The 25,105-nt window shown below is 38.9% G+C and overlaps 2 protein-coding genes across 4 annotated transcripts in view; both read left to right on the top strand.

Annotated features, from left to right (window-relative positions):
* Positions 1–330: 330 nt before the first annotated feature.
* ncapg2 (non-SMC condensin II complex, subunit G2) lies at positions 331–12,518 on the top strand. 3 transcript variants are annotated; one of them, XM_032552149.1, is made up of 27 exons: positions 331–426; positions 630–739; positions 1,581–1,751; positions 1,901–2,015; positions 2,384–2,541; positions 2,709–2,843; positions 2,921–3,015; positions 3,096–3,252; positions 3,705–3,797; positions 3,887–4,012; positions 4,369–4,548; positions 5,117–5,269; positions 5,861–6,083; positions 6,180–6,277; positions 6,623–6,793; positions 6,875–6,945; positions 7,028–7,181; positions 7,309–7,482; positions 7,578–7,694; positions 8,609–8,749; positions 9,866–9,965; positions 10,101–10,291; positions 11,318–11,452; positions 11,579–11,682; positions 11,767–11,867; positions 11,950–12,049; positions 12,171–12,518. In XM_032552149.1, exons 2-27 carry the CDS (start codon positions 662–664, stop codon positions 12,235–12,237), a joined length of 3,408 nt encoding a protein of 1,135 aa, XP_032408040.1. In that variant the 5' UTR covers positions 331–426; positions 630–661; the 3' UTR covers positions 12,238–12,518. The 3 variants fall into 3 exon arrangements, with proteins under 3 accessions (XP_032408040.1, XP_032408038.1, XP_032408039.1); XM_032552147.1 differs by having other exon boundaries at positions 6,620–6,793; XM_032552148.1 differs by having other exon boundaries at positions 332–426; positions 604–739; positions 6,620–6,793.
* A 1,331-nt stretch (positions 12,519–13,849) lies between these two features.
* ptprn2 (protein tyrosine phosphatase receptor type N2) overlaps positions 13,850–25,105 on the top strand; it is a 154,898-nt gene continuing 143,642 nt past the window's right edge. Inside the window, exon 1 of the mRNA XM_032551111.1 lies at positions 13,850–14,169. Coding sequence (XP_032407002.1) covers positions 14,085–14,169 — 85 coding nt within the window. The 5' untranslated portion in view covers positions 13,850–14,084. The remainder of the gene's footprint in view (positions 14,170–25,105) is intronic.

Below are 25,105 nucleotides of genomic sequence, written 5' to 3'. Positions count from 1 at the left end.
CAAATTGCCATAATGTATTGTGATGGATAAACCTTATAAGTGTTTCTGTGTTATGAGGAAAATTCATTTTTACAACTCCATTATCAAATTCAACTTCTGGGATTTGGTCTTTCTGAACACAATTAGGTTCTTATGTGTATATGTTACAGTCAGACCTCCTTATTGGTTTTACAGACGTTAATATTTTTATTTTATTTTAAAGCATCTGTGTAGAGAAGTATCTCAAAGTTGAGTTGCTGTGGAGAAAATATTTATGTGGTAGTTTGTCGCCCTCAAGTGGTTGAGAAATGTAACAACTCCTACGTCAAAAACAAACGCTTGACGTCAGGACGTAAACAGTCTATCCAAATTTGCGCGGGTTAAATGCAATTATTGTCAGCTGTCATTTTCTTCCCGGTTCCAGGTTACAACAACATAAACAAAAAGGTAACAAACAACTGAGCTAACTCTACGTCAGATTAATTATTCATTAGCTAGCTCGGAACTATCTGGTAACCAGAGAGGAGTTAAATTTAACCAACGTAGTGTTAAATGTGGTCGACTAACAGTCGGCCATAGTTGTTTTGGTTTGGCAGTTACTCTACCTACTTATGAAGAAGTCAGTGTTCTCACTTCTTTCAAATATTCAGGTAACTTCGTATCGCTTGGATAACCCGGAATAATGTCCAAGCGAGAGATATTTTTAGAGGCTACCTCTAAGGAAAAGGTGGAGGACTTTCTTCGCTTTATTCAGCTTCATGTAAGTGGCAAACTCTGTTTTCTGTATTTTATTCCGGCGAACTATAGACGTAGACATCAGTATCTTAATTTTCGGGTTATGCATTGTCTTAACACACGCCGTATATCAAAACCCTCAAGGGATTTGATATACGGGTTTCAACATGTTTTTATTTATTCTAGATGTTATAGACGTGTCCCTTCTCCAGTAGGATTGATCCAAATGCTTGAATTATTTCCCCAAAATGTTACCATCGTCTTATTTAGGTGTGTCAAAACTGTGAAAGATCTGAAACATGTAGATAACATCACAAGTCTTTAGTAATAAATTTTGAATGTGATGAGCGTAAGTTGACAACATGAATAAAAGGGTTTCTTTTAGAGAAAAATGTAGGGACTTGAGTATGTCAGCAATGCTTTTTGAATGTGGGAGTCTTTGAAAACGTGAAAGTATTGCACAAAAACATTATTTGAGTCATCATGAAAATAATGCTTGGGTGCAAAAGTAACTGCAGCTGCTTTAAATATTAATAGTTATGTTAAACAATGTCACTATCATTCCACAGGCCTGTAAAAAGGCATAACCCAGTCCAGTTAAGGACTTTTTACATTACATAGGTATATTTATTTTTTAATTATTGAATGAAAATAACAAAGGCTAATGCTTACCCTTCAGGTTTTGATATATTTACCTCTGATTTCATCCAGTTTCAGTGCCAGAGATGCAAACAAATCTTTAACAAAATTGCAGCAAAAGTTAATGACATGCAAATGATAAAAACATGGTGACCCAACCTGCATCCTTGGTTTGTTTCAGGAAATGTAAAACCCTGAATCTTCTTTATTTATTTTTTTCTGAGCAGAAGGACAAAACTGAGCCCTTCGATGTTGAAGAGGTGGTGCAGGAGATGCCCAGAGAGCAGAGGGAGGCTCTCTGGAGTCAGCTGGACTTGCTCCTCCGGGAGATTCTGATGGATTTACCTCCAGATCGCTGGGAGGAGGACGCCATGCAGCAGGAGTCAGCTCCTGATCCTGTGAGTTTATCAGTCACTTCCTGTTCAGCTGGACGACATTAATCAAGTGCTACTCAAAGTACCTTCAATGTCTTGTTTTCTGATGGTTTTGAAATCTATGTTACATGATTTCTTCTCTTGATGATCCTATAAAAACCTCTCTTTTTCAGAAGCATATCATGGCGGTGGTGGACGGTGTGACCCTGGTGGCTGCTGTGTCTCTAAAGGTTTTACAGGATGGAGACACGTACAGCGCACTTTTAGATATCGCCCACAGACTTCATGGTGAGAATTATGTTGTTCTGTGATTTGACAGATTTAATGGTAATTGTACTGGGCTGCACAGTGCCGCAGTTGGTAGAGCTGTTGCCTTGCAGCAAGAAGGTCCTGGGTTCGATTCCAGGCCTCTTTCTTTCTGCATGGAGTTTCATGTTCTCCTGTACATGCGTGGGTTCTCTCCAGGTACTCCGGCTTCCTCCCACAGTCCAAAAACATGACTGTTAGGTTAATTGGTCTCTCTAAATTCTCCCTAGGTGAATTGTTTGGTTGTTTGTCCTCTCTGTCTCTGTGTTGCCCTGCAACAGACTGGCGACTTGTCCAGGGTGTGCCCTCTCTGTGATTGTAGCTGTTTTTTTTTTTTTTTTCTCCATCAGATGTTTTGGTGTCCCTCCCCGTGTCCGAGGCGCCGCTGCAGCTCCACATACAGACGCTGTTTGAAACCTGGTGGAAGAAGGAACTACTGGAGAAGGAAAAGTTTGGGCGCACCGCTTTCCTCATCTCCCTCCAGAAGAGCTTCATCTTAAAGAAACCGGTCAGTGTATTCTCCCAGGATGTCCAGTATTTTTAGAAACAGGAGAGACGTTTTCTGGCTGAGAGTAAGATCATTCTGACAGGCAGGAGGAGAGAGAGCCGCAAGCACAACCTCTGAAAAATTCAGGACTGAAGACCTAATATTCTCATCTCTGATCTCTTTGTCAGGCTGCTGAGATCCAAAGAGTGTGGAGCCTTCACAACGTTCTTAAGAGTCTGGAGTACACATCAGAAAACAACAAGCAGATAATCGACTTGCTGCTTCAGTGCTTTCACCATCCTACTCACATTAGAAACGATGATGTGAGTGGAGGCAGTCGTTATCGCAGTTGCGACTTTGTCCTTGAGCTGTCAGCTTGACGGTGTGTTTACTGTCGCAGGGAAAGCGATTCCTGGTGTTCCTTTTCAGCTGGAACGTTGATTTTATCTGGCTTATCCACGGCACCATTAAAAACCAGCTGGAGTTTTGTCACAAGTAAGAAGTGCTCTTTATACTCAGTGACTCCAGTCAGTATATATAAGGGAGTTTAATTAATAGTTTTGCTTTATTCTCAGGAACCTAGCTACTCATATTGCGGAGATCTACTTCAGAGCCTGGAAGAAGGCTAGCGGCGACTTCCTGGAGACGATTGAGAGTACATGCATTCAGGATTTTATGCAGAATGCCATTTTGCTTCAAAGAACAGCACCGGTTCACAGCAAAGTTAGACAGGTCTGCCTCATTACAGCTTGTTCACATTTTGCAATATCACAACAGTAGAGTTAGGATTTACAAATAAGTACAAAAAATCTGAAAAATTACGTGGATTTCTGCTTAGACCCCTTTAATATGATACTAAAATCCTTTGGCCTACAGAAGACAAATAATTAGTGAGGCCTTTTTGCAAAAACACTGCTTGTAATGGAAAACTACACTCTAAACATAACATACCCATTGTGAAACATGTTGGGGGAGGGACATCTTGCTGTGGGGATGCTTTTCAAATTATGCTTTAATTATCTTTTACCTCCTACTTCCCAATCATGTCCTATTTTTAAAGGTTTACAACATAAAATCCAAGTGAAATGTGAAAAGTTTGAAGTTTCCTTGTGGTAAAATGAAGAGTAGTGTCCTGTTTTGTTTTCAGCGTGTGCTGACAGTTCCTTTTTCCTTATTTCATGTAGATCGTGAGCTATATTCACTCGAGGAAAGAATGCCCCAGTGTGGACAAGATGCTATACAACCTCTACAAGCCGATTCTCTGGAAGTCTCTCAGTGTAGGCAACACACACACAATTAGTTTCTGGGATCATTCACACTGTGCTTACATGCTGTTCTAGAGTTAATGTTTGCTTGACGCCTTCAGGTTCCTAACTTCGAGGTGCGAGCAAACGCCACTTTGCTTTTCACCGAGGCCTTCCCAGTCCATGACCCGGATCTAAGCAACGAAAATGTGGACATGAACATTCAAAAGCAGCTGGACTCGGCAATGGTGGGGATTATTTTAAGAAATCAGGATGGAGTTCAGTTTTTATGCCCTAATCAGTTCTTTCATCCTTAATATTTTTGCATTACTTTTTATGATTTTTACAAATTTCATATATGAAGCCTGACAAATGCAGAAATATTTTCTTGAGGAAAACAACAGAACTCTTTATTCTTTTAAGAATGATTTAAAATGCCAGAGAACTGTGAACACTGGTGTTGAGAGAAGAAAAGTATGACGTCCACATATGAAAAATGAGGGAACGCTGAGATTTCCAGCCTTGTTTTATTGCTTCAGTGGAAAACGATCACTCCAGGGGGCGAGCAAATTTTCACACAAATCTAAATATCTGTCTTCCACAGGCACTCCTACATGACCCTCACCCCATCGTGCGCTCCAGTGCCACGCTGGGGGTATGTAAGATCCTGGCAAAATGCTGGGAGCTCCTTCCTCCGACGATCATCACAGATTTCCTGAAGAAGCTGGTAATGGAGCTGGCCACTGACAGCAGCTCTCCTGATGTCCGCTGCTCAGTCTTTAAGGTAGAATGCATGGCCTTAGTTCATCTTAAGTCAATCTATAACAGAAAAATCCTGGAAATTACATTTTGAGGACTTTTTTTCCCCAAATACATACAGGTATTCATGGCGTTCAGGGTCTCACAAGCCTAAATTAGAAAATCAATGTCTTTGCTTATGTGACTGATATTTGATTTGTTAACTAGATTTTCTTTTACTTTAATCTTTTTTTGTTTGTTTTATTAAAAGAATCTACAACCTCAATTTATTTGACGTATCCCAAAATATCCCATATCAGTGAAAAACCTTTATTTACCAACATTTTAGATATTATACAAAAAGCACAAAAACCCAATTTGTATCAGTATTTCAGAAAAAATGGGGGATTTATTTGTAATTCATATTTTTAACTTATAAAAGCAAATAGAAAAGTGAAAAATATTTTTTTCACCTCTTTACAATTGGTCAAAGTGACATCTTACCCACAGTCAGCTAGGCACAGGTCAACAACCACAATCTTTAATGAATGTAATGAAAAGTAATTTTTGTTTATGATGCTTATGGATTTTTGTGTTTCCTTTTTTTCCCGCAGTGCCTGAATATTGTCCTGGACAACCCACAGAGCCATCCACTGCTGGAAAAGCTGCTGCCCACTGTCAAGTACAGTCTCCACGACAACTCTGAGAAAGTTCGCACGTCGTTTCTCGACCTGCTCATCAAGGTTAAAGCAGTTCGTGCAGCCAAGGTGCGGTTTGTTTGGAGAAAAAAAATATAGTTGCATCTTCATTCTGGTATTCAGGTCTGGAAGACTCGACAAAAAGTGCTCAAAAGTTGCAGTGATGTGAGGCTGAATCTAATAATTAGTCAGCAATGATTTGATTCAGTGTTTCTTGTGGTCAAAAGTGGTATTACAAAAACAAACAGTGAAGAATAAAACTGATTTAAAAAAAACAAACATGAATTAACACTAACCTTCAGGCTGGCTAAAAAAAAATACTTAAAAATATTTTAAAAACTTCAGATTTCTTTTGTGTTATTGGCTTCTTATGGTAGACCCCCAAAAGCTGCTTACATAAATAAAAAAGGTTTTAGATTATTTTTATATTTTAAAATAAATATTGATAAATCCCAAAGTTATGACTTTTTTTTAATGCAGATTTAGAAACTGATTCCCTTCAGGGCTTTAGTAAGAAAGAAAGTAATGGTAGTCAATCCATTACTATTATTTCTGAAATACATCTTCTATCACAAAGTCATTTCTAATTTAATCAAGCTCCACTGATTAAGCAAGTGGAGGCTTTTCTCCTCACCCTCTCCTCTTTCTGTCTCCTTCCAGTTCTGGGATGTCTGCAGCATGGACCACCTGCTGGCCCGCCTCGCCATCGACTCGCTTTTTGTCTCCAAGCGAATCGTGGACCTGCTCTTCAAGTCCTTCTTCCCCGTCAACGAGCCGGAGAAGGAGTGGTGCTGCAGGTGCATCACCCTCATCCAGATGAACCCCATGGCTGCCAGGAAGTTCTACCAGTTTGCTCACAAACACACAGCTGCCACTAACATCAGTGAGGAACAAAAGTTTGTTTTTATGAGATCACATGACGGGCTGTAGTACTGAATAATTTAGTTGCTGTTTTTTTGTTTGTTTTTTAATATTCCAGTAAAACTGATTCTGGCTATTCGTCGCACTCTGAACAACTTCATCCAGGTTGACTTTGACGTGACGGAGACTAACGACAACAACAAGGAGAACAGTACAGTAAGACGGAAACATTTATAGACTCTATTGAACTAATAAGAAGTGCATACGTGAGAAGAACATGTTACATAGCATTCATCCCCATTCATTCTGATATCCTTGAATTAAATTTGGTGTAATAACCTGTCTACAGCTCAGGAGGGAGAATCCTTAGACTGTGTAATTATGAGCAATGGACTAAAATGCATTGAAGTTTGTGGCTGTAATGGGATAAAATGTGAAAAAGTGGTTATGAAGACTCTTGCAGTCGATGCAGAACCAATTTAAACTTGATGTCCTGTCGCCAGCAAGATCTAAAGTAACACTGAACTCTGTGTCAATAAACGTGTTTGTTGCTCTCAGCAGGGCGGACCGCTGGTGTTGGGACAGGATTTGTCCGTTGTGTCCAGTTTGCTGGAAGTCGTGGTCATCCTGTGGAGAAGTGTTGAGAAAGCGCTGAAGCAAAATGAAGAGGCGCACAAGTACACAGTTGCCAAGTTTGGAAATGTCATGGCCAAGTATTTCCAGGCTTTTAAGGTAAAATAGCTGCAGTCCGTTATTATTTTAACATTTCTCTAAACAACAGCGTAAATGGGTTTTTATTACTGTTTTTTTTAGGATGAGAGCTGCACTGTACCTCTAATCCAGCTGGCCTCTTTTATGCCTCCAGCTGCAGCTCCAACATTTAGGTGGGCTATAATGCTGATTGCACTTGATTGTATCTTGATGTAAAACAGTCTAACTTGACTGTCTTGTATTGAAATGTCCCAGCTGTGGCGTGCTGTCCAGACTGAAGAGGATGGAGTCAGGATCTGCTCCAGCTCAGTTTAGCCAGCTGCTGGACTGCATCTGCAGATGGGGTCAGGTGGCCGACGTCCTTGAACTGGTCTCTGATTGGCTGGGCGAGGCCGTTCCCAAGCAAGGGGTCAGTGGTCAAGGCTGCATTCTCTATGCCGTCTGAAAAAGTGTAGACAAAAAGTTTGAAGACCGCCTTAAAAGTACTGAATTTTGCCAGAAGAAATGTGTAAAATGTTGCCTGCTCCCAACTCTAGGACAAGGTCGCTAAAAGCAGAAAGGTGCGAATCCAGGAGACAGTGGAGACCAAACCAGACCTGGCTCTGGCGTTTCTGGAATACCTTTTCAGCCACACTTCCACACGGGAGAAAGTCCTAGCTCTGGGTGAGGGGCCCCTGAAGGAGCTGCACATGCTTTTAGGGAACTGGAAGGTATTTTATTAAACAGAAAGGTTGAAACACATAACAGTGAATCCATTACAGCCTTCCTCTAACAAGTAACATGTTTCTCTGTATTGTCTTGGCAGTCGGTTCTCTACACTCACCTCAGATCCTCCACAGAAGACCCAAAAAGACCCCAAGTGGAGACGGCGCTGAAAGCCTTCGTTTATCACGGTCGCCTCGGAGCTCATCTCCAACATCACGCAAGTCTCTCTCTTGATTAGCATCTGTTGTCCGCCTGCTCATATGTTTTGTTGACATGAATGCTCCTTTTTATAGCTAGTTGTAGTTTGCTGAAGCAAAGTGGAAGAAGCTTTTCTCTGTTTCATGGATTTCATGAATGCATAAAAATAAACCTGTAAATGTTAAAATTTGTTCTTCTGGAAAAGAAACAGCAGTTTATGTGTACATACAGCTCCACAGCATGATGCTGCCACCAATATGCTTGACATTGAGTACATTGTTTTTCTTCTTTGTTTTGAAAGCTTCACTCTGACAAATGCAAACATGCTTCTTCGTTATTGTTTTCAGTCTGCTAAATGGCCAATCATTTTCCTCCTGGGGGAATTTGGCCTCTTTAGTTTTCCAACAGTGTCCAGTTGAAAGCAGGCTCAATGTTTGATTCTTCCCGGGTTGTTCCTCAACATCCTAAACAGTTTCCTTTCATCTGATTGTGGCTGTTTGTGTCTTCCAGGCCTCAGCAAAGTGATGACCCATCTGAGTAAATCACATTTATGTGCATTTGTTTGAAACAATGATTTCTGGAGTCCTGGTTATGTAGAAATTGCCCCAGAATACTTCTTCACACCTGCATTTCTTCTTAGATTTATTTTTTCTTCCTTAAGAAGTATTTTGTTTTCAGCTCCCTGAAAATATTCATAATATTCAAAATGAAGATGAAAGTCGTGCTCGTTATGTCTTTAAACATCAACACCGTAGATAATTTCCTCTCCTGAGCTATTACCCTGAACAGCTTCCAGACATCTCTCCAGATGACAGATTTTTATTTATTTATTTTTTTAAGCCAATTTATTGCTGGCGATGAGCCTGCTCCTTCTGTCTTCAGCTTGACGAGAAGCTAAAATAAAAACAGGAAGTGTTTTTGTCTGACTGCCAGTCGACAGCAGGTCGGGACTACCTGGTCTCCATGGAGCGTGTGGCGGCGTGGGTCGCGGAGAGGGTCCTGCCCTTCCTCACCAGGAGCGAGGACGGCGAGGTCTCGGAGAAGTCGCGGAAGCTCGCCACACAGATAACCGAGGTGAACTTCACTGTTATCTCTTTTTGAAACACACAGCTCCAGAACTTCAGCTTATTTGCTGTGTGAGATTTGGTTTCATTAGGACTCTGTAGTTATTAAACCTCAGCTGACCTTAATAATTATAGAATGGAGAATGATTCTCATTAGGCACATATTAAAATTAACCCAAGAAGTAATGCGATCTTCTTCCATTTTCATTTTAAAACTGAATTTGTATTTGCATGATTGATGACTAAATAATCTTGTATTCTCAGACAGACGGAGCTGTTATCTTTAAAGTAATGCCTTTTCGTTCCTGGTATTTGACATTTTGAAGAACTCTGATGTTTTTTTTCCCCCTACATCGAACATGATACAGATTTTCTATTTTCTCTTGGAGGAGCTAAATGTGACGTGAATGTGCATCAAGCTGGAATCTGGAGTCTATTTATATGATCACTAAAGCATTTTAGAAGTCAAATCTGACATTATGCAGGGTTTAATATGCAGTTTGAAAAAGAATGAGAGGGAAAATAGTGTGGAACAAAATGTGTTTTGAGATTTATTCATGTATGTATGGGTGCAAAACCCATATGGCGTTTGGTTTGATCATTAATTGGTTTGTCCATCCGTTTCAAAGTCTATCAGTTTCTCCTTCGATTTGTGTCAATTTGTTTGTTTTCCTTTAATTCATTCATTCATCCTGTTCTCCATCCAAACGTTGATCAATCCATCTTTTCTACTTTTAAACTGGGTCAAAAATAGGCTGAGAAGTCTGGAAAAGACTAGAATTTGGACATAAAAATGAGTTGAATTCCCTGACTTCAGCTCCTCCTTCCAAATTTATTTCGCTTACATCCACTCCGGCTCATAACCCGGATCAAAAGGAAGCCTGCTGTTACCTTGTTATCCTGGATGTTTGGTTCCGTTTAGCTTGTGTTCCTCCTCCATCTGGGACTCGGAGCGCTGCTCAGTAAATTTAGAATCCTCATTGATTTTTCTGCTCCAGTCCACACACACTGTTGTATGCATCCCTCCTTCTGCTCTCACTACTGAAACGGGTTGTTTTCCCATTTCTCCTATCAATCCCACTGTTTCGTCAGATCTTTAAAGTAACAGCAGATGTTTTTTGATCAGAGTTTCCTGAAGGTGTGCCGTGACATTTTCCTCGTCCATTTGGGGGACGAGATGTTCAAAGGCCAAATCCTCCAGCTGTGCTCACTCATCCTCCTCTCAGGTGAGAATATCATGATATGTGAAGGAGATGTTGCAATTTGCTAAAACAGACAAGAAGGAGGCTGTTTCCCTGAGGTTTAGCTCATTTACTCTTGAACATCTTACAGGGAAGTAACGGCAGCGTTTATGTTTTCAGAGGCAGGCTACACGTGTATCCCAGCAGTGCTGCCGATTCTAAAGGAGGTGGGAAACAGCGTTGTACCTGATGATAACAACCAGGATCAGGAGTCCAACTTGGTCATTTTGGGTGTGGTGGCCAACATTTTCCAAAAGATCATAGAGTTGTTGGCACGTTGCTTGAGGAAAGAACCAGAAGAGGGACAACTTGTAAGGAGTGTTTTTTTTTGTTTGTTTTTTTAAATTGTCATTCAAATAATACTGTTTTCTGTTTCAGTGGATTGCAAAAGTATTTACACAAAATATGAAGTAGTGCAAAAATGTATCCATTTCAAATAGAAATCTGATAAGTTTGGGTTCGTTGGTTTTTACCAATGGTCTCCATTTAGAGAATGAATTTTATCCTGCTACACTCCCTCCCAGTGTTTTCAGGGTTATATAAAGTGTTTGGTTTTTGCAACACGCTGCATTATGGATGTAGGTTAATAATAAAAAATTGTTGATCTCATCTGACCAAAGCTGTGTTCCCAACAAACTCTAAACTGTGCTTCTAATTGGTTTGTTTCTACATTGATGTTCTTCTTGTTACTTTCCACAAAGCCCTGATTTGTGGAGTGCACAACAGTTTTCCTGTCAACAATTTTTCCACCTTAGCAGAAGATCTCTGTAGCTCCCTCAGAGTCACCTTCAGCCTCTTGCCTGCTTCTCTGATGAATCCTCACTTTACCTGGACTGTCAGTTCATTTTAGATAACTGATTAAACCGTGCTTTGAGATGTCCAAAGCTTTGGCTATCGTTTCATAACCTAACTCTGCATTAAATTTCCTCCCAGACTATTCTGATGATCTTCATGATCCTGTTTGTTCGCTGATGTTCTCCAACAAACCTGTGAGGTCTTCATAGAACAGCAAGATTTATACTGAAGTTAAATTACACACACTTAGACTCTTTTTCTAGCTAAAGGACTTAATACAATTAGTTTCCCTGGATTTCATTTAGAGGCTTCAAAGTACAGAGGTCTGACTATATATTTGAATGTTAATATGTGTAAAAAAAAAAAACAAACCTTGTGACATATTGTCACATAAGAGCCATTTAAGTTGGGCATTATAACGTTATAAAATGGATCACCAGGTATAAATACTTTTACATTAAGTAGCAAGACAAGCAATGTGCAATAAGTTCCTGACCCCGGTTCTGGTTTTTAACATCATGAAACTCTCTGGTCCATTTCAGCTGTGTCAGTCAGCCGTTCCTGGCCTGACGGACTTCCTCCAGGTGGCACAGACGTGGGACGCGGCGCTTCTTAGCGGGGTGCAGTCCACCGTGTTTGCGGCCATCATCGTGGAGAAGAGGCATTTGCTTCAGAAGGTAAAAAATGGCACAGAACAGAGCCAGTCAAAAGGATGGAAGTTACCTGCTTTCATCAACTTTAGTTGATGGAACCCTAACCTTAGTGAAAGACGTATTAATTGGTTTGTGTTTGTTTATTTGAAGCTTACCCATCCTGAAGAGGTTGTCATCCCACAGTCTGTTGATGAAATGCCTCCTTTGTCCAGCTTACTGCTGTCTGTCATCCTCAAATCCCCCTCTATCACAAGGTATACACACTGAATGCTGCTGATTTAGTCAAATTTGAAAGATGTTTTATAGATTTTTTTTCTCTTTATAAATCCCTTCTTTAGGTCATTTTTGGCAGAGGTCTCGTCATCTTTGGAGTCGAACGCCCTTGACAGTCTCTCTGAGCTGGCGGCAGTGCTGCACGTCTTGGCGGTCATTAAAGACAGTAAGTTTTCATGCCTCAAACGTTCACATTAACATTTGCTGTTACTGTTTATTGAAAATTAATCTGCTTTGTTGCTCATTAGCTGGGCACTCCAAAGGCGGCATAAAGAGAGCTGCTGTGTCTGTCCAGCAGCATCTTCATAAACATGCAGGCTGTTCTGTGGACAGCAGAGAAACCCAGAGGTGAGTTTTTTTTTCTATTTAATCAGGGTTTCTGTGAAGGACTAGAAAAATGGTTTAAAAGTAATTGTTAATATTTGACTTTTTATGGAGCCTGACAGTTTTTCTTTTTTTTTCCCCAAAGGGTTATGTATGACTCTTCAGTGAAGACCTTGAATGCTCTTCTGCATTTCTCATCTAACACAAATTAAAAATGATGAAATTGTGTGGCGTGTTTTCTAACATCTTGTCATGTTCTTCAGATTTTAACTGCATCAACACGTGGAGAATTTATATGAAAAACTCTCCGGTCTTTACATTTATAATATTCAGCCTAACAGTTTAGAGATTTCTTGTTTTCTTGTACACTTTTCAAAGCTCTCGTTCGTGTCTTCATATTTAAAACATATTTTTGATGTGTCTGTATTTGTCTTTATATCTGTTGGGTTGTCAGCCCAATTTTTCATCTGAAATAAACAGCTTGATGAACTTATACAAGGTGATTATTATTTATGCACTTTGCATGATGTTCATACCTACTAATCTTACTATACCTGCAAGCCAAATTTTTTGAGTTCAGGCCACCTTAACATTTATATTTTTATACATCCTTTAATTTCTTTATTATATTTAGAGGGTAAGAATATTGGTGTTATTTATTTTATTTTTTTTTACTAAATAACATACTTCAGCCATAAGGAATATGTAACTTACAATATCCTTCAGATTTTCTTAATGATAAAATCTAAAATACTTACAAAAACTAGATTTAAAAACAAATATGATTAAGGGCATTAAAATAAAATCAACAAACAAAAATATATTTAACTTTTTAATGGGATGAACTCAAACATAAATGTATAAACAATAAGAAAATTGGTAAATTTGTAACCCTTTGGGGTTCCCTTATGTTGTGCTCCACCTTTTGAAAACTGACATTTAAATATCAGCACAGTCTTCATAACTACCATTGTTAATTTCCTTTGTTGCAATTCACAACGCTTACTGTTTATTTTGTTGCTTATGCGTTTTGAAAGAACAAAAATAAAGGCTGATTAATTTTCTTTCCTCTGCATGTAAAATCTAGTTTCTTAAAGGTAGTAATAAATGAGTGAGAAAGTCAGCAATTCTCTGCCACATTCATCTAAAGACAAAATTTTGTTTTTTTCTGCATAGTTCTTATAAATCCGAAAGTTGTTTTTTTTATTCCTTATATGCAAATTGGTATATTTGCAGTGCATCAGAAAATATCTTCATCTAATGGAATTCAGTAAAACTTTTGAATTAATGTTCAAATCAAATTAACCCCCCCCCCCCCCCTCTCCCCCCAGAAGGGTTGTATATTTTCTTTGTATGTTAGTAAATAGCATCTAAACATACTAGATTACCACAGGTATTAGGTCATCTCTCCAAATCAGTCAATTTAGATCCAGTCATGAAATATTCTCTCCACTAAATATGTCACAGTCAACTGGTGTTGATTCATGGGGTCATGTATGAGTTTGGTCCTAATATAGCACATCATTTGAGGCTTTACAGAAGAGAATGCAAGTTGACCTTTTCTCTTCCAACATCAGTGTCTGACCTTAGAAATGCACTTCTGGAATAATGGTCAAAACTCCCTCCAAAGCCTTTTGTGATGACCCAATAATGTGTGTGAAGGCAGGCGAGTGAATATTTTTTACTTATATATGTTTCACAAATCAACGTGTTTTGAGTACTTTGCAACAGAATCAAATGTATATGCCTTCACGCCGTTTCAGTGTTTCATTTATAGTTCCTCCTGCCATCAGTCTCCTCTCCTCTCGCCATGTGTGCTGCTTGACGTCAGGACCCTAGGAGGGGCTCCTCCGTCAAGCTGGTCGCTGTTCGTGGTGCTGAAACAACGCCTGGCTTCGGTTGTGCCTGAGCGAATCGTTCCGCCTCTCCCTGCTGTTCCGTCTCCCATCACTTTTAATCCCCTGTCCTGTGCAGCCGACGTCCCCCTGACGCCGAGGCTGGAAACATGCAGTTTTAGCGAAGGTGTGCGGAATGGATTAGTGCTGAAGGCAGGAGCGGTATGGATTCTCCGCGGTGTCCCGTCCTCGTCGCTGCGCTGGTCGTCTGCCTCTGGTCCTCACCTGCCGTCTCTGACAGGAAATTCGGTAAGAATCCGCTTTCTATTTATTTGGGAACGGTCGTTCCCAAATTATACTTTTACCCGAGTGGGATCGTCTCTGCTTTGTTCCGTCGTCAGACTGTGGAGCTAAATCTCCAGATGCATAAACAAAAAAAATAACAAAAGCAAAAAAAACAAAAAAACATTTAGTCTCTCTTTGCAAAACTTCAGGGGAAATCTCGGCGTGCAAACGCAATTCTCTCGCAGAGTTTGCACATTGATGGAGGAGGTTGGATGAAGTCCGAAGATCCATCATTAGGAAAAGTTACGTAATCTCGCAGGCCTAATGGACGAGATGTTTCCTGTGGGACTTCTCTACTTTCTACCCTATGTGTTTTCTGTCTGAACTGCACATCTGTGGCCCTCATTGTATATTTAAAAGTATTCCAAAGTGATTTATTTACATGATTTATTTAAAATGCGCTAAACATGATGGGAAATGTGTCAAATAGAGTGAATTTGGTTTGATGGACGTTTCTGGTGATGAGACAATGATAGTCATACAAGTGCTTCACGGTTGATTTATTTCAGTAACTTAATTCAATAATCAACATCTATTTCATTATGTGCAGATTGATTGCACGGTACAGAAACAACGAAAAAGAAAGATCACAGAGTGATGCATTTCAAGCACCAAGCGGTTTCTAAAAGTAACTTTAGCCAGTTTGGGCCACTGAAGTCACTTGCTGTATCCCCGTGGGTAATTGGAAAATATGGAAAATTTGATGGAAGGAAAAAAGTTGGTGAAAATAGATATAACTGCTATGCTGAGTGATAGAAACTTCTGACATAAATTCACTGGTCCAAATCTATCAAGTGAGGTAAACGGGCTGTATGCTTCAGAACAAGGTGAAGTTTGCTATTAAAGACTGAACTCCTTCATGCCACATTAATGCAGCTATTTAAATAAAGGAGTAATGGCAACGTATTGTGTGCATACTTGGACATCTCCCTGTATTAATAATGCATCTATGTCGGTCTTAAACATTGGGTTTAATCAGCTGTACATCATAATCATTACACTTGACAAATAAATGTTTCATTTTTTGAATTGAAATACTGAAAGGAATGACCTTTTAGGCGTTGTTCTGATTTGTTTAGATGCACTTGTAACATCTTTGCTAAAATTAATGTCATGAATAATATAAGAAATATGTAAAAGATAATTAAAAACAGTACAAATAGTCAAACAACTGGTAAACATCCACTATCATCTGTAAAACAAAATTAGTAAGTAATTTTGTTATTTATAAATAAATATTATTTAAAAACTATCTCAAGCTAAATTAAAAATGTGATAAAACTACAGTTACAGTTGGATTGAAAATCAAGTTAAATGAAATATAAATTATTAGCAAAAGAGTGAAAAATCTTACATTTGTTTTTAAAAACATGGATGGTCTCTGCTGGCCTCAGGTTTTCACAGGAAGGCTTTTCCAGAGGCCAGAGCTGAAATTCATGCCTCACACTGTGTTTTTTTCTCTCACTTGAGGAATAATCAGGGAAGATCTTCTTATAAGCTCCGGAGATCTGTATAGCATACATGATAAGTGCAAATCTTATTTTAAAAAATTCAAAAATTCTAAACCATACAGAAAACATTTGTAAAAACCTTTACATAATTTTTATGCAAACTTTGTTTCTGGTCCTTACAAACATTTTTGCTGGTGATTTTTCAGTCTGAGGGCAGTGGGAATACAAGATCCATGAGCAGTCTGGAAAAGTTTGGAATTTTATTTTAGGGGTCTTCAGGACAGGAAATGAAAATTGGACCAAGGAAAATATTCATATTTTCTTTTTACCTTCTTCCTGTAAGTAATTTATTCTTTGTGCTATTTGTGTCTTTTTTTTTCTTTCCTTCTTTCTACCCCATGTCCTTCCTTCCTCCCTCTCTCATATCCTTCCATCTTTCCTATCTTACTTCTGGGCTTGTTTTTCATCTCTGTTTTTCTTGCCATCTTTGTGTCCAAACTCCATTCAATTTCTTAAGTTGCTTCTCTTCTGTGAATTTCTCTCCTTCTCTGTGTCCATCTTTCCTTCCTTTCTTCCATTTTTTTCATCTTACCTCTTTTATTTTAGCTTCATTCCTTCCTGTCCCTCAGTTCATCCTGTTACTCCTTCTTGTGTTGTTCATTTGGTATATCCTTCATATGTTCCTTTCTTCCTTCTCTCCTTTCTTCCTTATGTTCTTCCTTTCTTCCTAAAAAAATAAGGTTGAATATTCTGTGTAATTATTATCCTTATGTGTTCTTCACAGAAGGCCTCAGACATAAGTAAACAGCTTGATTATATAAATATATATACAGTATATATATATAGTTCATATATATATTTTACAGCGTATAGTAGAAAATCTGTTGTGATAACTGAATTTCCCCAGTTTTTCCCACTTCTTATCACACCTACTGCTTCATTCTGTGCTGCCAGAACACATGACACATGATGAGCACAAACTGGATCATGAACAGGAGGCAAATATAGGTTTCCGGTCGACATCCGAGATCTGCGATGATTCATACAGACACCGAACAAACTGCATCATAGTCAGTATATTTAGAGCAGGGGTGTGTCATTTTCCCCTTTTATTTAAATCAGCATTCAAGCCTCTTCTTCTGTCTTCCGTCTAATCTCATACTGTTTTCATGTTTTATTTTTTCCATGATGTGTGTGAGGTTATGGATAAGGATATTTGGTAATGATCCAGTGCTTATTCCCCATGTGAGTTATTTAAAAAGAATTTTCACACTGCAGTTCTGAAACACTAAGCTCTTGATTGCAAGTGTTGCGGAAAGCTGGAGATTCTCTCTTTTTTTTTTTTCATTAAATAAGGCCCCTTGCGATTTACAGCATGTAGAGCTCTGATTCAAAGTAAGCTGGTGTGATTAGTATGTGACGGTATAAATAGTTCTACGGATACATATTTATGCAGTCTGTGTGGGAGAGAGACAGAAAGGGTGTGTGGTGCGTGGGAGTCCGGAATGTCTGAGAGCAAATGAAAGCCACATTAGGAGTTTTAGTCTGCAGCTTAATGTTTCAATAATGCAAATATTCAAATACCTTTCATGTATCTAATTTACAAACAGAGTATGCCTGTGTTTCAGTTAATCTAAACACAAACCCAGCTGTTCTGTGGACACTTCAGATGAAGACCAAGAAAGCAGGCAGATTAGGGAGAGACTTGAAAAGAAGAGTAAAACCTATCATCTGACAATGGAAAGAGGGATGAAACCTGAAATCTATCAAGTTATGGTTGTTCACTGGGCGAAGGGAAAATTAATCAGCCAAGCAGCCAAGAGATTAATGGTAACTCCAGAGTAGGGGAGTTACTCAAGAACTACTGCCCTGCAACTTTCAGCAGGTCATTCAGTTCTGCATAGACCTGGTAATGAGATGTTAATTCAGGTGTGTTGAAGCAGGAATGCATCTAAAGGCTGCAGCATGGTAGTCTGGCCCTGCTCTACCTGGACGACCTGCAGAGACGTTCGGATACTGTTGGGAAATCTGTTATCAGTTGTCTTCTCAGCATACAGGTTTTTATCTGAAGACCCGTGCACCTGGAGGGCACAGGAATTTGTTCTTATATTTGAGGTGGCTAAAACGATAATCTTTTTAGCATTTTTTAATTTTTTTTCTGGCCAGAAAATGTCTTAAACTCAAGTACAGAACTTTTGGAAAGTCCCAATAGCTCCCTTCCACTATAGGATTTTCAGAGCAGCACAATTAGAAAAAGGAATACGGAAACATATGGAGGAAGGTGCTCAGGTTAGATGAGAATAACACTGAAACTTTAAGCCTGTATTCAATATGCTATGTGTGGCTCAAAACTAACACTTAGTAATGTTAAATGCTAATTGCACTTACTCTGGTTACTGAGTAAAACAATTAGCAAATCCCACTGTTTTTCTGATTTGATACCAGAACACGGTCAACTATGGTGTGATGTTATGTTCAGATCGAAGTTGCAACCTCTGAGGAAATGGAGCTCAGCTGAACCACATCATCCCCATGAAACATGATGGTGGCAGCATCATGCTGTGGGAATGGAGCTCAGCTGAACCACATCATCCCCATGAAACATGATGGTGGCAGCATCATGCTGTGGGAATGGAGCTCAGCTGAACCACATCATCCCCATGAAACATGGTGGTGGCAACATCATGCTGTGGGGATACTTTTCTTAAGCAGATACAGAGAAACTTGAGGTCAGAGTTGAAGATTCACTTTTCAGCAGTATGGTGACCCTAAACTTATAGTCACATCTTAAATGAAATGGCCTACATTAAAACATACTTGTGGGTTAGAACAGTCTAGTCAAAGTCCAGATCTAAGTCCAGTAGAAAATCCCTGGCAAGGCTTTAAAATTGCTCTTCACAATTTCTGTCCATCCTAACTGACTAAGTTTGAGCTGTTTTGCAAAATAAATAAATAAATAAATAAATTATGAGCAACAAATGTCTAAATTTGACCAAACTGGTAGAGACATTCTCCCCAAACCTTGCAACTCACTCAATAAAGTATTGATGAGGGCCAAACCTAACTGCACTGAATAAACTTTCTATTTTTATTTGCAAAAGTAAAACAAAACAACAACAACACCCCCCCCCCACAATATGTTGTCTTCATTGCATGTCACATTTCCACATTTATGTTATTCTGTCACATAAAGTCCAGATAAAACAAGTTTGTTCAGGGGGTGTCAATACTTTTGCAAGGGTCAATTTTACCAGCCAGTTGATAAATTTGCAATTTACTGCATCTATAAACCGTTAACATGTATAATATTCACATTGGAGTGCGGTGGTTTGAAATACCTGAGATAATGCACTGTTTGTTCACCTTGAGCCAAATGATGTCAGAGCTGCTTCTTTTCGGCGTTCACTCAATGAAACGAGACCATAAAAGGGTTAAAGTGTTAACTTCCTGCCCAGATGACTCACCAGCCATTCTCCAGTCTGACGCCTGCAAGTGCCATTCAAAACCAGGCTTGTGAATTAATCGAAAACTAAGGTATTTTCTAATTACAGCACTATTACTCATACGAAACATAATTATTTAGATCACAGCATGCTGTTATAAAAGAAAAAGGAATAATGCTTGACAATGACTATACAACCTACGTTTGAGGGGTGACGGAAACGTATTCAGAGAAAGTTATTAAAAAGCCTCCTTTGAATAATGACTGTGTTGTCACCTGAGCAGTCTTTACCCAATGGAAAATGTGCAGAAATTGATTTTGGTGTGCAGCAACACTCCACTGCTTTGCCTTTCAGATTTGCTATCAGGAATGTCGTTAAGATTCCGTGCGGCATCTCCGTTCTGTTTGCAAGGGGTACGGCAGTGCTCGGAATCCCAATAACAGCTATTGAAAATCCCAACAGATTTCTTCTCAAAAAGACAGTCGTTCTCCAGCTGCGTGGTCAAGCTTTGAGTCATTAGGCCGTGGAACATGAAAGTACAGATCCATTAAGACATGTGTCATGGATTTGGCAAAATGAAACATGTCAGTGTAAGTCTTATGGAAGTAGCTCCTTGTACACAAATGGCGAACAGAGCATTTATTGCCAAGACTGAGGCTTTCACTGCTGTGTGTTGATTAAGGTGATAACTACAGGCTTTTAAGGATTTCAAAACCCTGTTTACAGAAACAGCTCTCTTATACTCTCAATTTAAGATGCAGTACAAGTGTTATCTTAAGTACATACATAAATATGTAGTATTCTAAGCTTCTGCTGGAGGAGCTTTTTATTGCGCGTAGCTATCAGCAACCATCTTCAAATGCACACAGACAAGTTAGAGTTGATTCATCGGCTATCTGTTTTGCCACAGGCCTCCTTCAGGTGATAGATCTCAGAACTGAGTGGTGGCATCAAATTCTTATAAAGGTGCTAAATCATCACAGGGGGATGAAATATGCTGTGATGTAAAGGTTCATACTTCACTACAGGCTTGGTCAAGTGGGCCTCGCCTTACTGGATTTCCACCATTGTGTTCCAACATGCAAAGTAAAAGCAGGAGAATTCACATCTAAAACAGGTGTAGCTTCAACTGCAGTGTTTGTGAGGGAAAACAATCAAAATGGAGATGTGTAGCAGGATCTACGAAGCCAGATACGCCAAACTTAATTATAGTCTCAATGTTTATTGGTGTCCTTGCTAAGATGTGCAAAATCTTTGATTTAATCAGATGATACTACGATTATACTCCAGGTGGGTTTGGAACAGAATAAAGGATTGATATTTGAAACAGCACTTATGGCCACTTTTAAACTTTAGAGTTGCACCTCTCATGGTGGCAGTATTTTGGAGTTTCTCTGTTACATTTTTCTAATTTGCTCTTTTTCTAAACTTTTGTTTATATTTTTTTGGTTGAGGTGTTGCATGTTTGGACAATTGTTTCTTCTGGTTTTGTATGTTGTGCATCTGGAAGGATTTCTGCTCTTACTTTCGTACAGTTGCTGTGATTCATAACTATGGCAACAATTTATTGTTTTTACCACCGGGAGCAGCTGATTAGCATTTCAAAAGCTCAAATAATACCTAAACTACAACTCCAAAACCCAGAAGACATAAAATGGAGGCTTCATGGATGCAGAACAAGTCCAAAGGGCAGAGAGAGAAAGAGGAAGTTCAAACAATTTCCTTCATCCATCATGATAGACAAGAATCATATCCCCAACTCCAACATCTCTGCTCAACTTTTTAACTGTACAGCCAGACAGAGATTTAAAGAGGAGCAGCAAAAGCAAATAAGGTGGATTAGCAGTGCTTCCCAACCACTGATGATGTCATCCAGGACATGTTGCTGTGAAATATCAGCTCTGTCGAAGTTGAGCTGTTTGGATGTCATGACAGCCATGACACTGTCACACAGGTCTTTTCTGCCCAAAGCATCACCATCCACAACTCGTTGAAGATACTTGGATGATATGAGTTGTGCCATAACTCAACTTTTGACACATTAAAACCACAAACTTAAACTGAATTCAATATGATTGGAGAGAAAGGAAAATGCTACACGATTTTAACAATATATATATAAATTAATATATATATATATATAAAAAAACATTCAAGTAAGACCCAGAATGTGTAGTATTATTATGTAAGTTATTGAAAATTCTCCACATTACTTTTTGCAAAATACCTCAATGTCAATCTGATTGGTTGGAGGTAATCTTTAAACAATAATTTTCAACTTATTTGACAAGTTTTGAATTAGATTTAGGTCTAGTCTTTGAGCCATTCTAACACAAGCAAATGCATTGATCCGATCTAATAATAATAATAATCTTTATTGACAGTATAAAAAACATGCATTAAAATACAAGGGTTTTAACTAAATTTGGTGCCTTAGATATAATGCCAGCTGGCATTTAATGACTAATTAAATGAAGGCTACTGGGTATAAATGCTTCTTCAGTCTATTTGTTCTCACTTTGATACTCCTATCTGTTGTGTCCAAGGTGTGAGGAGTCTTCTAAAATGTTCCTGGCTTTCTTAAGTCAGCGGGACCTGTGGACTTCCACGAGAGAAGCAGAGAGCAGTCGATGGACTGCAGGGTAGATTTTATGATTCTCTGGAGAGTCTTCCTGTGTGCTGCAGTGCAGCTGGAGAACCACACACAGAGGGAATAGCAGATGATGCTTTCAACAGAGCATCAATTGAAGGACACCAATAGTTTTTGAGAGAGGCTCTTCCTGAGGATTCTCAGGAAATAAAGTCCCTGTTGTGTTTACATCCCAGGCCAGGTTATGCAGGTTATTCTTAGGTGTTGCCAAGAAATGGAAGATTGAAAGTCTCTCCACCCTGTATCCACGGATTTATAGTGGTTGAACGTTTACCTTACTTCTAAAATCCATACTTCTAAAATGTCATTTTGTGGTGCTGATGTCTTCACAAACTGGCAAACTGCAGTTTTGAGCTTCTATGACTTATTTCCACATTGACAACTGTTCCTCTTGTGTAAAGACCAGTTTTGTGGTATTTATGACTAATGTCCCATTTTAGCTGCAGTTCCTCCAGTTACCATTGGCCTCTCGGTGGATTCTCTACTTCAGTGTTTCCCAACCCTGTCCTGAAGGCACACTGCCCTGCATGTTTTAGATGTTTCCTTGCTTGATCCCTTCCTGATTTGGCTGATTCAGTTCCCTGTTTGCTCATGTTTTTGCCAGTTAATGATATTGGAATGTTTAGACTTGATGATTGTAATCATAGTTAATAATCTGGTTAAACAAAACAACTTTTTGAGGTTCCTATGGTTTTCTGGCCAAGGTTTTCAGGCTGTACCATGTATGAAGCTATGATCTTTTTTAAAATTACTTTAGTTAATAAATAACTGAATGTAGTAATTTTTCTCATGTAGTTTTTGAATCTTGTTTTGTAAGACACTTTGTGATTTCATGTTTCAAAAGGTGCCATGTAGGTTTTACTTACTCCTTTTACTCACGTTTCCATGTAATGAAACCTCATTTTTCACAGCTCTGATGGAAGTGAAAACATAGATCCAAAGAGAGGAGCTAATAGTACTGCAAAACTAATATAACCCCTCTCTCATGCTCTCAATAAAGGTTGTGGGGCAATTTTTGCCTGCCTTGGGATTTCTTAGTCATCTGTCAGATCTGTTAAAGGGTCACAGTGAAGCACAGTGTGTTCAGTTGAGACTTTATTGACACTTTGAAAGCGAAACCTCTCTGGAATTCTCTAACAGAGTCAGCTCAATAATAACCTTTTGGTTGGAGCTTTATTTTACAGAACATCCTCTCTTTGTGTGCAGGATGGTTAAATGAGCATCCCGCGTGTTATTTGCAAAACCCATTTGCCAAAATAAATGAGCTCCACAGCTGCTGCAGTCAGTGTGAGAGCCATTGATCAACATTAGGATTTTCTGGTATCATCTGCTGTTGGGCATTATATATGCCTAGTCTTAATAGTAAACAGCTTACAGCGTACAAAAGAAAAAAAAAAAGAAAGAAAGAACATTTACTTAGATAAAAACTTTTATTTTTAGGCAAATTGTCTTTTGGATAGTATCGATCATGCACTTGGTGATTAATTCAGCTAAGTTATTAAAAACAAAAGAAGAGAGGTAAAGAATTATAATAAAGTTTAAGCATCACAGAGATGAACTGCTAAAATAAGTGGAATTCTGGTCTCAAACTTTGTGTTTTGGAGAACAAAAGGTCTAATTTCAACATTAAGCTATGAAATGCTAACATATTGACTCATTAATATTATGTACACACTGACTTAGTGACTGTAATAGATCGTGATCATGTTGTTCCACAGAAATACACCATGTTCCAAATGATTATGCAAGTGATATTTTCTCAGATTTTCTTAAATGGTCAATGCAAATCAGTATAATTTTCAAGTCATGAACTATTACAGTATAAATCAAATTTTACTGAATAAAGCTCCTCATGAGAACAGTATTTTTCTCAAAAATGAAAAACTCAAAATGCACTGTTCCATATTATTATACACAGCAGATTTTCTCAACATTTGAATTATAAAGAGCTGCAAACAGTCATTCTTTGAATGTGCAGCACTAAGTGGTCACATGTGCTAAAATCAAAAGCTATTTCAATCAAAAACATCTTAACAGACCGAGTTGCATGTTAACATAGGACCCCTTCTTTGATATCACCTGCACAATTCTTGCATCCATTCAACTTGAGAATTTGTAGATCAATTCTGCTTGAATTTCTTTGCAGGATGTCAGAATACCTTCCCAGAGCTGCTGTTTCGATATGAACTGCATTCCACCCTCAGATCTTCTGCTTGAGGAAACTCCAAAGGTTCTCAATAGGGTTGAGGTCAGAGGAGGATGGTGACCACACCATGAGTTTCTTCCCTTTTATGCCCATAGCAGCCAATGACACAGTGGTATTCCTTGCAGCATGAGATGGTGCATTGTCATGCATGAAGATGAGCTCAGCTGTAGAGGACAGTGACGCTTTTGTGAAGATTCAGAAAGATCTTCATGCTTAGCGTAAAGTAATCAATACTGTTTCAGCTGTGATTAAAGCAGTAATCAGGCCTGTTTTGTCCCCTGCAGATGTTGATAATTACTTTACACAATTTATCAGTGCAGAGAAGAGGTACTTTTCTCTTAGCGACTAATTTATTTTCCTGCTCTCTGTTTCTTGTTTTATATTAGTTGTGTTCCTCCTATATTCCGCTAAGATCCATTCCAATTTGCAGCAATTTACAAAAGTATTACTACCCCTGAAAAAACTGGGTCTGAAGACTGGATGGAGTTCTGTTTTCATCAGGTGCTTTTTTGCTAGATTTGACTAAAGTTCATTGACATGCATTTAATTTGTTCCATTGACCAAGTGCTTTGTCCTGCTTTGGGTTGGGACATCAGGATGAAAATACTAGCAGCACTAGCTGTGATGCTAATTCAGAAACTCTAAAGCAACATGTAATGATAATCTACATTAATACAGCTGAAATGGGAACTGAAGATTCTTTTGCAAAGAAAGATGTTTTCCCTTGGTGGCATTTGGTGTTATTAAGTCACCAGCTCCATGCTGAACCAGAACCTTGACATTTTTCATTTCCCCTGCATTTGCATGTTGGTTGGTTTCACATGTGCAGAAAATTGGATCCCAGGATCACTGCAACGCTGAAATGACCTGCAGTTTATTTTAGGTTCAGGTGGCAGTAAACCTTTCCCCTCATCTGGAGAACTTGATATTTCCCTCCTGGCCTGGTTGATTCACTCGGAGCTCCTTGGAGCATGACAGGGAGGATGCTTAAGTGTTTGACTTGCTCCAGTTCTGCACTTCAACACTCAATCACGTCTCAGATGAGGGGAAGAAAATCAAACGTCTGAATCACTCAGAGCAGGTCGGGGAAAAGGTCAAGCTAGCCTATTTCTGGGTCCTCAGTTGCCACGGTGATGCCATCTTTAATTCA

The sequence above is a fragment of the Xiphophorus hellerii genome, chromosome 21, assembly GCF_003331165.1.
Source record: "Xiphophorus hellerii strain 12219 chromosome 21, Xiphophorus_hellerii-4.1, whole genome shotgun sequence".
Lineage (NCBI taxonomy): Eukaryota > Metazoa > Chordata > Actinopteri > Cyprinodontiformes > Poeciliidae > Xiphophorus > Xiphophorus hellerii.
This window is presented reverse-complemented; position numbering and strand designations above follow the sequence as displayed.

Coding starts and splice junctions, on each gene's coding strand:
- ncapg2 (XM_032552147.1), top strand. CDS start 662: ATGTCCAAGCGAGAGATATTTTTAGAGGCTACCTCTAAGGAAAAGGTG. Junction 2,542..2,708: donor GCTTCATCTTAAAGAAACCG/GTCAGTGTATTC, acceptor TCTCTTTGTCAG/GCTGCTGAGATCCAAAGAGT. Junction 11,453..11,578: donor AGAGGCATTTGCTTCAGAAG/GTAAAAAATGGC, acceptor GTTTATTTGAAG/CTTACCCATCCTGAAGAGGT.